At 38.6% G+C, this 13,167-nt stretch overlaps 1 protein-coding gene across 3 annotated transcripts; it reads left to right on the forward strand.

The window, feature by feature from the left end:
• Positions 1–2,046: 2,046 nt before the first annotated feature.
• Positions 2,047–11,291, forward strand: LOC133523261 (uncharacterized). 3 transcript variants are annotated; one of them, XM_061858752.1, is made up of 5 exons: positions 2,832–3,129; positions 4,439–4,584; positions 6,471–6,549; positions 9,347–9,506; positions 10,683–11,291. In XM_061858752.1, the coding sequence occupies exons 1-5, from the start codon at positions 3,123–3,125 to the stop codon at positions 10,798–10,800; spliced, it is 510 nt and encodes a 169-aa protein (XP_061714736.1). In that variant the 5' UTR covers positions 2,832–3,122; the 3' UTR covers positions 10,801–11,291. The 3 variants fall into 3 exon arrangements, with proteins under 3 accessions (XP_061714737.1, XP_061714736.1, XP_061714735.1); XM_061858751.1 differs by having other exon boundaries at positions 2,835–3,129; positions 6,471–6,578; XM_061858753.1 differs by lacking the exon at positions 6,471–6,549 and having other exon boundaries at positions 2,047–3,129.
• Positions 11,292–13,167: the final 1,876 nt, after the last annotated feature.

A 13,167-nucleotide genomic window follows, 5' to 3' on the forward strand; every position in this document is an offset into this window, starting at 1 on the left:
TTCGAAGGACCACTTTGTTTGAATAAGTTGCTACGTTACCAATCATTTATTTTGAAATGTGACAGTTTCTTATATAGATTCTATGATAAACTAGCATTACCTAGTTTGCGTCTGGAACAGCGCCATCTACCAGGAAATTGGGACAACAAACTAAACAGTACTAACCTTAGATTTAAGTATTAGTATGTACTAACACTTTGCTGACTTCTGTTCGAAATAAATGATTTTTGATTAATTGATTCATTAAGGCCCAGCAAGCTCGGTTCTCCATACAAACGTAGTTACGCTCTCATTTTAAAACTACTAGCCAGATTGCTTTGAAACTTTATACTTACAATAGGATAAGGAGTTTAGGTGTATAAGGGCATAAGTGTTACGTGGAACTTACACCCCTTTACACCTGCGCTGCCAGAGACTTGTACCCTTTTTCACTAGGGCCACAGTCTATGCCTGTACTTAAACCACGTCACACAGTGGCGTCGCAGCCAAATACTTAAACAAAGGACAATGGGCACTTTTGTATGGGGAGTGTCCCATGGATGTATACTGTTGAGACATATGTCGTTTTAAAGCTCTTAATCGTAGTATTATTTTATTGTATGGCACCAACCGTAGACAACTTGCAGGGACCGAGCTATACAAAAAAAGAAGTTGCGCATATAAGCAGTTATATTTACTTATACGCGAGATATAAAAAGTTTTAGCGTATTTTATTCGAAAAAATATAAAAAATGCTTTATGTTTTTTGATAAGAATTGTCATTATCATTAATAGGTATCTCTAAAACAAGACCGATTTCAGAAAACATTGCTTGGTATTTTAGTCTCTAAATGCGGTCCATAATACACCTTTAAAATCTGTCGGGTTATAATATGTGGGCCCACGGTGTATTATGAACTTTGTTAAACTGATGTTGGGATTTGTCATACGGAGGGTTGCCTAAAACTTAAAATGAACTTTTTAGTTTTATATTATGATTCTTCTTATAAAGCTTTTAATAGGTTTAAAATAAATTCAGTTGCTTATTTATTTGTACCTAAAGTAAACGGAGTGCCTTACTTTACAGAGCACTCCTGACATAATTGTTAAATTCAATTTAATATTTCACTTCAAAAGCCCACTTTTCCTAAAACAATATTCTGAAGTTTTGGTAAAATAAAAGGTATTTAGTTTAAATTTTATGTCTAGAATATTTTAGTGACAAATATGGGTCTCAAGTACAGTCGTCATCATAAACATCGTTGCAAACCACGATATGTCATATTTGACAGATATTATACAATATTAATACAATGTACTTTCCACTATGGGGCTTTTCTGCCACACCACACTAGCGTCTTCCGAGCGTCGGCGTCTAGTCAACTCTATGGCTGCTGCTCGACGCAACGTTGGCGCAACTGCGCAGCGACGCCATTTTCCATAGCGCCAACTAGACTCCGACGATCAAAAGACGCTAACGGGGTGGCCCTTAACTGCAGGGTTCAATTTCATTAGCTACACCGACTTATTTTAGCGGAGCTAGCCGACGACCGGTCTGACCTATTGGGTAGTGACCCTGCCTATGAAGCCGATGGCCCCGTGTTCGAATCCCGGTAAGGGCATTTATTTGTGTGATGAACACAGAGATTTGTTCCAGTCATGGGTGTTTTCTATGTATATAAGTATGTATTTATTCAATATACTTATATATATCGTCAAAGTCGAAAGAAAAGAACAGTCTCGATGAGGACATGTTTCAAGGTCTTGTCTTCTTGTGTAGTCAGCCAATCACGGACCCAAAATCATCCAATTCCTTTTTTTCCTCTTTCTAGCTAAGAGTAGTTTTTGGATGAATATTACGTTATTTTTGTGGGAGGGCGCCTTCAGTACAGGAGCGTCCGCAAAGCGCCACATCTTTTAGCATGAGGGCGCCGAATACGTTTGGAGTTGGATCGCGTGCAGTGTGCCACGCACGACGGGTTATGCTCCACTTTTAGCATGAGGGCGCCGAAGACGTCCGGATTAGGATCGAATGTATGATAAAAAATCCGGATGGATGCTTGATTTTCCATGGTTTTGTTTGAACTAGCACGCTATCAAATAGCACGTGTATCCGGGTTGTTGGCTTTGAGCATGCTTACCTATAAAAGAGCATACTTAAAACTACCATGCTTATTGCAAACAAGTGCAGTTCATGCATGCTCATATTAAACATACTTATTAACCTTTCGTATGTGCCTGTCAAAAATTTGCCATTTATTTAGCAACTATGACATCTTCTTGTTTACTCGTAGGTTGAATTTCGTTGAATATATATGGAGCAGATCTGCTCCTAAGAATACCAAAGGTTAAGCAAGCTTTTTGCCATTCTACGAGTATTGTGAAGCATGTGTAAAAGTATCGTAATGTAAATGTTGTATTGACTTGACAACTCTTGAGGCCTACTTGCGTACGGAAGGTGGAGGTAAGGAAATAAATCTCCATGTACCAAAAAGTGTCATCAAAAAACCATAAATATGTGGCGCTACAATACCTAGAATTCTTGAACAAAAAAATCAAATCATAGATAGCGCACTTCACTCCGTCAATAGCGCCTAGGTTCTTAGCTACTCTAGCGCTACTCTGGAGAGATTTGGACCTATTATTTATAGCTGACAGCTGGACACTTTTGCAACAGTTCTACTATGGAGTGTGGAATTAAGAGGAGTGCCATCTCTTAGTTAAAGTTTTTTTGTTCAAGTACTCTAGGTATTGTGGCGCCACCTATTTAAGGTTTTTTGATGACACTTTTTGGTACATGGAGATTTATTTCCTTACCTCCACCTTCCGTAAGTTCTACCATAAGAAATGTCACTCCTCCATATACTTGCGGAATAAAATTTATGGCAATTGATTTTTTTAATTTTATTAAAACTTAAAATAATATATTTTGTAATCTCCCGTCATGTCATTGTCACGCTAATGTCATAAGCAAATATGTTTTATTTATTGCTTTAGTAATAATATTTTCAGTTTTAGAGCTTCTTTACACCAGAAAATGTTAATTAGATAATTTAAGAAATCGTACAGTGTTGTTTGTGATTTGTTTATTCGGTTATTATTGATCATTCGGTGGCGTTGGCGTCGCATATCTCCTGCAGACGATGGGAGGTATTACTTTGTATTATTTTGGTAGATTTATTAACAAAAATAGGATTAGCAATAAGACATTATGATTGTATTTTATATAATAAGTTCAAATCAATGAATAATATGGCTCCTCTACACGATAGGCCATCATACTGGCCCATTAAGATGGGCCAGCGTATAGAGAGGGCAGTGATGTCGGATGGCTTATTGCGCTGCGGGATGGCGATAGGATGGCCACGGCGTCGGTTTTTCGTCCGCACATCAAAGGTAGTGGGCCAGCGATGGTGCGGACGCATCTACATGTGGCCCATTCCATACTGCGTGCTCTCAACCATCACATCGCTATCTCGCTGGCCCATCGTGTAGAGGAACCTATAGCTAAATATCTAAGAGACCGAGCTTTAGTGTTGAAGGACATGACTGAGTGCAAGTTATCCGAGGACGATTTCGTGGAGAGGGCAGAGGAGAATAGCACTAGGAAGAGATAGAGAGCTAGTCAACATAAAACAATTATTTTAAAAAATCATTGATGTTGAAGGCTTATTACAGAGCAATTAAAATCATCGTATTATGTGTAGAATAGGTTCTACCGACCGATCTGGCCTAGTGGGTAGTGACCCTGCCTATGTAGCTGATGGTCCTGGGTTCGAATCCCGGTAACCGGTCGTGTGACGAGCATGGATATTTGTTCCTGAGTCATGGGTGTTTTCTATGTATTTAAGTATTTATACATATATATATATATATTATATATCGTTGTCTAAGTACCCTCAACACAAGCCTTATTGAGCTTACTGTGGGACTTAGTCAGTTTGTGTAATAATGTCCTATAATATTTATTTATTTATTTATTTATAGGTGACACAGCTCAGGTAAGAAAGTGCATCAAATATTTTATGTAGGTATTTCATAGCAATCAGTCAGATTTATACGTATAATATACATACTTTCTCATTTATTATTATTTATTTTCTTTTCGTTTTGTGAGAATTCTATATGTATTTGTATGATTTGAAGTACATAGGTATTTTAAATGAAATTTAAAATATGTATGTAATAGCATGAATTCTACAGTAATTTTAATTGTATTTTTTCTTATTTAATGCATGTTAATTATAAGATGTAGGTAATGTTTTGAAAAGATGTATCCCACCGAGATTCTTGCCGTTTCATATTGGGATACCCTCCTCCAATTGATAGGGGATTGAAATCTTCGCGGGTTAGAAGTGTAGGGTTAAAGCTGGTGTAGCTTTATTTGGCGGTCATAAGCGCATTGTAATATGCCTAATTGAATAATAAATTATCTCTATCTCTATCTTTATCTTTACAGGAGGGAACGAACCAGCAGCACCACCGCCAACGACGACGACGACGACCACCACAACCCCGAAGCCCGACTGGACGCTCGTGTGGCACTTCTTCTTCTTCGACTTCGACCGCCCCGGAGGCACCATCTTCATCGCCGGCATTAGCATCGTACGCTACTAGGCTATTGTTATTTGATATTTTCCAGTCGCTTTTCGGTGAAGGAAAACATCGTGAGGAAACCGGACTAATCCCAACAAGGCCTAGTACCCTCTGGGTTGGAAGGTCAGATGGCAGTCGCTTTCGTAAAAACTAGTGCCTACGCCAAGTCTTGGGATTAGTTGTCAAAGCGGACCCCAGGCTCCCTTGAGCCGTGGCAATATGCCGGGACAACGCTAGGAAGAAAGAAGAAAGAAAGCTACTAGGCTATTGCTTATTTCGTTGAAGTTAAAATTTTCTTCGTCTCAACCGCTTAATGGTTCTGAACAGCAACAAAACTTACGCTATGTTGTTTAAAACTACTTCTAGAAATAATGCCTTAATGGCTGAAATGAGGCCAGAGTGGCGTCGTCATCTCAAGGGTGTAGACAAACATGTCAAGGACTGGTTAGAGAACCTTAGGCAGAAAAGACTCTTGGGCTCTTGTCATGTTTGTGATTGCTGTGGCAGAAGATGCCGCTCTGGTATTGAACTCTTCAGTCATCGCAGACGTTGCAATCAACCTCCCCGCAACACCTGATTTTACGTGACGCTGCAACAATCATCTGCTATAGATGTGGTGGCCAATTAGTAATTAGTAGGAATAATGAGAGACTTGACATAAGAATTATGAATCAAATAATAAAGTCTGATGACAATATAAAGATATTAGGAGTGTACATTGATAATTTATAAATTGGTAATAGAAATTAGTCTGTTAAAGACTCAATCGCTTCGGGTTGCCTTGCTTTGCGTAGTCTTAGGAATAAACTGACTATGGAACGGTTAAAACTGGTATATTTTGCTCTCTTAGAGTCCAAACTTCGATAGGTACAGCATAAAGATCTGGGGTAATTGCTATAAATATAATATGGACCGCGCCTTTCTTGCACAATATAAAGATATTCGTTAAAACACAAAATATTACTTTGCTAATCCGCGAAAAGATAGCGTGCTAGTCAATGAGTGGTAACCCGTTATACTTACTTGCGTATTTTTATAAGTAACAATACATATTACCCACCAAGTGTCACCGAATGGGTCCTACGGAAGACCAGCGCTCGCTTTGTAGCTAGCATTATTCTGAGTGATGCACATTTTATGATATTAACAAGTATTTAATACTTAAAGACTAAGAACACTTTGGCGAGACATTGGTTTTCCGTTGCGTCAACTGTTTCTAAAAAAATCCCCTGGAACCACCGAGATAAAGATAGTTTATTTCTTAAGTAGGCATATTACAATGCGCTTATGAACGTCAAATAAAGCTTCGCCGGCTCTAACCTTACACCTCTGTCCTGAGAAAATTAAATCCGTCCTATATTGTAGGAGGGTATCCCAATATGGGACCAGCATGAAACTCGGCGAGACACATTTTTTCAAATTCTTATAATTAATATGGAATAAAAAAACATAAAGTAGCATACAGTAGGTACTTTCTTCATAGAAATTTGATACACTAGATTGCTAATGCAAGAATTTATCTTTGCCAAACATCCTCATCCATGACATAATCGCTTATTTTGTAGTATGCTCGTGAGTTACAACAGTTTTGAATTTACAGTCAGTAAGATCGATACGATTTTTTGGTAGCTTGATATATAATTAATAAATACGAGGCATAACCCTCTCCATGTCGCAGATGCACCCGTTGTTCCACGTCCCGCACCTAAGGCCTACCGCAAACACCGAAGTTTAAAAATTGCGGGGCATCTTTCTCTGACACTCTAATAACGCCTTGATTGGAGTAAAAGAGAAAGATTCTCGTAGTTATCGAACTTCGGTGTTCGCGGTAGGCCCTCTGCTGCTGTACCGGGGTTTCGGCGTGTTCACTATTGTGTGTGTGTGTGTGTGTGCAGGTGCACTCGCTGTTCCACGTCCCGCACCTGTTGCTGTACCGGCGGCTCGGGATCCTCACGGCCTTCTGGAGCCTCATGGGTGTGGGACTCATCATCGGAGCTGTCATGGTACCTGAGGGCCTACGGCGAACACTGAAGTTCACAAATTGCGGATTATTTCTCTTTTACTCCAATAGAGGCGTAATTAGAGTGACAGAGATAATTACTCGAAACTAACGAACTTCGATTTTCGCAGTTATAGACCTGGGGGCCAATTTTTGAATTTCGATCGCTCGATTTCATGTTATCCCTTTAATAATATCTCTACTACTAGGCATTTAAATTCTACTAATAGAATTGAAAACGAGCGGTAAATTCCACTGGATTCCCACTTTCTCTCACTCCTACTTCAAAAATATCATTTCGCAGTTTTCTACAGATTTTCGAGTGACGAAATCGAGCGCTCGAAATTCAAAAATCGCCCCTTGTCCGTATTGGCCTTCCCTACTCAATGTATCAAACCACTCGTATTTAGAAACACTCTGGAGATCCACTCTATCAAATGTGTTTGTAATTCTTGGCAATCAGGCAGACTTATCTAGTTTAATTTATTTTATTCGTTCATTTTTATTTTCCTTTTGTACCAATTTAGTTTTAATTAATATTGATTTATTTTATGACAAAAATTGTAATTTTCCATGTAATGTTTGTCATATTATCTTTTCGTGGCGCTGTTCGGGGCTGTGGTGTAAGGTTAGATAGAACTGGTGGTTGTCTGGTAGTTTTTGACATTCATAAGCAATCGTTTAAGTCTCATTTTAAAATGTACCTTTTAAATAAACAAATTGCAGGAATACCGCACGGGTACTTGGTTGCAGATTACCGAATCTAGTCTGTATGTGTACGAACTCTTTATATTATTGTAGCCCGTTTTATACTCGACATCTGATATAATAAGGTACTATACACCAACACACACCACACTTTTACATAATCCATACTACGACACTTATTATTATTTTATAGGCATGCTACTAAATATTTATGTATATATATGTTTTTTTTTTTGTTACATCGTGAATCGTTCGTGATCTGGGTTCTAGCAGAATTATCAGTGCTTCACCCGAAAGAGTGGAGCGTATTACTGAGCCAGAACCCTTTTGTTTTGCTGCAACGCACACAGCACACATTACCTTTTATTGATGCTTTTTGTTCTTTATTTAATTTTTATTTTGGTGCTGCTATTGTTTGTATTATTTTTTTGTTTAGTTGTGTGTATTGTGGCAAGCGAATAAATGGTTTATCTATCTATCTATCATTGTAATATACCTAAACTGAAGAATAAAGACTTATCAGTCGAGTTGACAGCAACATGATTCCACACTATGCATATGAAACTTTCATAAAAATTTGGCGTTTATGATAGCGCTTCCACACTCTGCTAAGTCGGTGAAGTATTAGCTTAGTACTAAACAACCGCCACTACATGGATTTTGAAGAGAATATATCGGAAATCATTTTAAATAATATAAATGTGACCGGAACCGGCAAAACGTCCCACTTTGTCGCTTTGCTTGTATCTTTATACGAATAACTTTTCAAGCCGTCGTTATGGCAAGCGACAAAGTGGAACGTTTTGCCGGTTTCGGTCACAATTGGGGCATACCCCGACGTGCAAGTTACCGAGTCCGCGCTGACGTATATTGGTTCTATTTCGATTTGTGACAGCACTTGACTGCCGTCTACAAGTCCGTTTACCTTCGTTGGCAGCCGATCGTAAAATCAGGCAGATCATTAAATTGCTAGGCGTGAATCGTGAAAATCATTGTCTCGAACCCTGCAGTTGTCGGAGTTCCTTTAGCGGAGCTCCTGTTTCTGGACAGTTTGCCATTTGGGTATCTGAAGCAACCTAAAGAACGTATCCTACCTATCTATTGCTTTAATGTGACTACCGTCAATCTACACAGGAACTTTACGATCGGCCACCGACATAATATATACAACATGTGCGCTTAGTGGTATTAGGTATTCATGAGACCACATAAAAAATAAAACGTTCTTAATGTGATTGTGTACACACCACGGCTGTCAGTATCCGAAAAATGTGAACAGTTTGATGCGAGCTATAACCTCTCGTGGGATATCCAGTTCGAGCGTCATATTGGTGCTCACGCCATGTGACTAATTCCTTTGTTTTTTGCTCATTAATATGGTTTAAAGTGTATTATTGATAGCTTATTATGCAGTAACCTAATGTAGAAGTGAGCAGATACTGAAGAATTAATCTTGAAACGCGTTTCACCACCATTCTGGAGTCAACTGCTGGTAGCCCACGTGGTTACTTGTAAAGTCCAGCTATAAGCGCTATTACCGTATCAACCAAGGCTCGGAAACCGGTTAAATTTAATAAATTTCCAAACTGTTATCACGTACTTGGCGAAAAACTTTTTCATTTCGGTTTCGCTCGAAAAACCGGTTTTGATGAGAACAGTTATTATCAAATTAAGCGGTTTAGAGCAATAAAAACCGGTTTCTTCCTATGTCGGTGTCTATGTTTACGTGGCATGCCAACAGGCCGGCCGACCGTCTCGTCGTTCCTCAAATAAACCGGTTTTTTAGGTTACAATAATATTGTTAGAACCGATATTTTACCGGTTTTTAGGTTACAATAAGGTTCTTAAAACGTTTGCGTTCTTATAAATGTTCGGAGGAAAACCGAAATAAACTGGTTTTTACCGGTATTTTATAAACCGGTTCCGAGCCATGGTATTAACCGTACAATATTCAAATAATATTCAAACAATAAACAAATAAACAATATTCGTCGTATATATTATAGCTCTCAATACCTTGACACTGGCTAAATTGTCGCAAAATAACCTCTCGTGGTGTTGCAGGAGAAGGAGGTGTTGTACGACATCTGGATCTGGTACTCGACCGTGTACTTGCCGGTGATGCTGATCATCATGTGCATCGTGCTGACAGCGTCCATATGGGCCATGGACTTCAAGCCCCTGCGTGCCATCTTCGCCACCGTGGCCGTGATCTTCTATCTGTGTTAGTTGCCCTCCTGACTGTGTCAATAGGGAATATTACGCAAAACTGCGTAGGAGACGCCACTACCACAATCCATCATAATCTGAGGGTCGACCGCGAAACAAGAAAATCAAAATTTCGTTATTTTACCTCTTTATCACTATTGCATATTCGAGCGATAAAGATGCAGATAACTAAATTTAAATTTTCGCGTTTCCTGGTAGGCCCTTTCTAAACAAACCGCCTTGATACATCAATGGCATATTTTACTATCTGTGAAAAATTGTCAAAACAGTTTAAGTTAGTCTATGGTTTACGATAAGTTATAGTGCCGCACTCTGGCGGCAGAACATTGCAGTAATACTCCCTATTGCCTCGATTGGATAACGGATATAACTACAAAGAAGCAAAAAGTAAAATGCGCTTATTTATACACAGTGGGCTTGAATAACCCGACAGAATGATTTTAAAGGTGTATTTTTGACCACATTTAGAGACAATAATGCTATAACTACATCGTTTTATGGAATCGGTATTTCTTAGAGGTAGTTATAATTCTTGTAAAGATTAGTTTCTGTAATAACACAGTGAAAAACGCCGTTTTGGCGACGCTGCTACCATGTGATTTGGTTTAGACATTCCTACGGATAGACAATTTGTCTTTTAATAAAAAATATTTTCTTGTTCGTTTAACTATTTTTCTATTTTGTTTGCCAATATGTAAAAAGAAATAACGTGCCGTGTGCAGAGACCACAAAACACACACACGCAACACAATAAATATTTTTTGCAGAATTTGACCAAAAGTCATATAACATTTTTTGTTCCTTATGATCTCAAGAATGCGTGGTTAAAATGTGTCGGGTTACTTGAACCCACGGTGTATATTTTATACATTTAATTAAAGTAAGCGTTAATGCAAAAATAAAAGCACTTGATACATGATACCATAGGGCAACTTATTCTCCAAAGATCATCCGACATCCGATATCGGATCGGACAATTTGAAAAAGCTGCTGCACGTTTTATATTATGTTAGTCCCTTTCACCCCCGCCAACATGCAGCTCAAAAACCCTAAAGGAGATTTATATTTTATCCATGAAAATGTTAATATAATCGAGGTGGTTTTAACCCGTTTACAGGAACGTAATTCCATGGCGATTCTCTCCATCAGTGGTGTTTTGCTCATTTTGCAGTTATGTTCTACTGCATCATATTCGTGCAAACGGAGAAGAGGAAGATCTTCTCTACGACGACGGCGCCGACGACGACGACGACGCCGTGCCCCTGGTGTCCCACGTGCACCACGCCTAAATGCACCACGCCCGAAAAGACCAAACTCAGGGGCCGAGTCATACGAACGCTCGAGATGCTGCTGTTGGACCGCTTGTGAGCGGGCGGGAGGGCATCGCTGCCCCTCTACGTAATTAAGGACGGATAGTCGGCGTTGCGACGAATCGCTGTCTCCTGGCCTATGGAGGGTACAGGTAAAGAGATTCCGTCCGCCCCTTCCCAGAAAAAAAGCCTTTAAATGGGTTAGTCGTTTATCGAATCGCCCCAACCATTGGATTTCCCTTAGAAGTGCTTACCGGTTCATTTGACTTAGCTCTAGGAAGGGGTTTCTCTTTCAGAGATACCGCTAAAATGAAAGAGTTATGACACCTGTTCTATCAACGCGCTAGACATCCAGTCCTTTACTGTAAACATAAATAAGCAATATATTATTCTATTTTTCATTTCTCATACTCTGAAAGTGGTTACTTGTTGTTCAAAAAGTGTGCAATAAATGATACGTTTCTGCTCTATATCACTGTTTTTTCTAAGTACGTTTGGTTTTCTTGTTTTTACGATCTTATAAAAATTTTGGTTTTAAATGGATTTGTTGTACAATTTCCATTGTGATAATTAACTCCCCATTCCATAAATAACGATATTTTTACCTAAATTGTTAATTGAGAGTACCTTCAAGATATACTACTGATTTATATTTATACTCAGCCGTGTTTTTTAATGCATATGTATTTTACTTTTCTCGTATTCGAAATGAAAAGTAGAGTGTTCAACTCGGGCGAAAGACACTATTTCAGTTTCGGACTATTAGCGCTCTCACTACGTTCGAGCGTCAAACTACCTCGACGGGAATGGGAGCCTTTCATCTCTTGGTTAACATTCCACTATTTACTAAGAGAAAGTTGAAAATGGCGTAAGCATTACAATTTATAATCGATACCCCTTCAAGAGGTTAGCGCTTAGGAACGGGTATCTGCTTACCCGTATTATGAAGCGCTAAAAAAGCCAAATCAAAGGGTTTCAGTAAAGCCTTACGAAATACCGCTCTCAAAACCCTCGCAGGGGATACCGGACCGGTCCCTCAGGAGAACACTTACTGAGTATGAAAAAGTGCCCGTAAAAACCTTAAATAGGTGGCGCCGCAATATTTATAATTGTTTCGAATGCAACTTATTATTGTATAAAAATCAATGCAGTAGCTAAACGCAGCTGTCGGGCTCGGCTAGTATTCGGAGGCTTTTCAAAAGCACCAATAGGAGCGCTCCACATATTCTGTATCGCGGCCAATTAGAAGCATCTAAATTTAAACTACCTTTTTGTACTGATCACATATTGCAAATCACTCTTTCATCATCCTCCATACTATCAACACCCACTTTCTACATTGAACCGTTTTGGCAAGAACCCTTCTAAACCAGTACCTTTTGGAAGATTATACTTCACTTTATTATCAATCGAAGTTTTATTTGAGTCGTCGAGATCCTGACCTGCACGGCGGCTACAATAATATTTGATGAAATTATTGATCACTTCACCCCGTCGATAACCTATGTTCATAGCTAATTTGTCACCCTGGAGAGATTTGAAACTGTTATTTTTAGCTGATAATTGGACACTTTTGCAACTTTTCTCCCATGAGAGTTTTCACCTTACCTCTACTCTCCATATCCTGTCCCCTGTTTCACAAACAATAATTAAATATATATCATTTCGTAAGAAGTTGATGGTTTTATAAAATTCGCACTTTTTTACTGACGAAACGCTCCTAACAAAAATGCAATAGATAGTGACGTCACCATATCATACTTAGAAGCCTTTCGATGTATGGAAAATAAGAGATATTGCGATTTTGTCGGTGAAATATTGCGTTTATATATATAGTTGCTGTACAATATTGTTTTTAATAAAATGTAACGAATCGAATGGTACCATTATTTTTTCGTTTTTGGGCGTTTAAATAAGATTTTGGCAAAAAAATCATTTTTGGTACAAGCTTTTATCGCTGATTGTACTTTTTTTTCCACGGGCAACTAATACTCATCGAGACAATTCTAAAAACCCCAAACACAATTAGATTGCGTTGTTTTATCACATAGTTCCTATGGCTACCTCCTGTCTCCATTATCAGATCAGCTTGATGGTACCATAATGTCATGTCCGACTCACATATTTTGCATGCAAATTTTCAGCTTCATCGGAAGCCGGGAAGTGGCTCAAATTTAACTTGCAAGATTTGTCCCGTACATACTAACAGGGCAAGTTAAATAAAAGCTTGTAAATAAAAGTTTTTTTTGTTTAATTTGATTAATTTAATATTCGTTAGGTATATATAATCCGAGCAACTAGAATAGAATAGAATAGAAAAGAATAGAAGAAATTTATTCAGAAAAC

This window comes from Cydia pomonella, chromosome 12 (genome assembly GCF_033807575.1).
Source record: "Cydia pomonella isolate Wapato2018A chromosome 12, ilCydPomo1, whole genome shotgun sequence".
Classification (NCBI taxonomy): domain Eukaryota; kingdom Metazoa; phylum Arthropoda; class Insecta; order Lepidoptera; family Tortricidae; genus Cydia; species Cydia pomonella.

Bases quoted from the DNA above. Each gene is read 5' to 3' on its own strand.
- LOC133523261 (XM_061858751.1), top strand. The intron at 4,585-6,470 runs GTACGCTACTAG...GTGTGTGTGCAG, and splicing joins TCATCGCCGGCATTAGCATC to GTGCACTCGCTGTTCCACGT. The intron at 6,579-9,346 runs GTACCTGAGGGC...GTGGTGTTGCAG, and splicing joins TCATCATCGGAGCTGTCATG to GAGAAGGAGGTGTTGTACGA.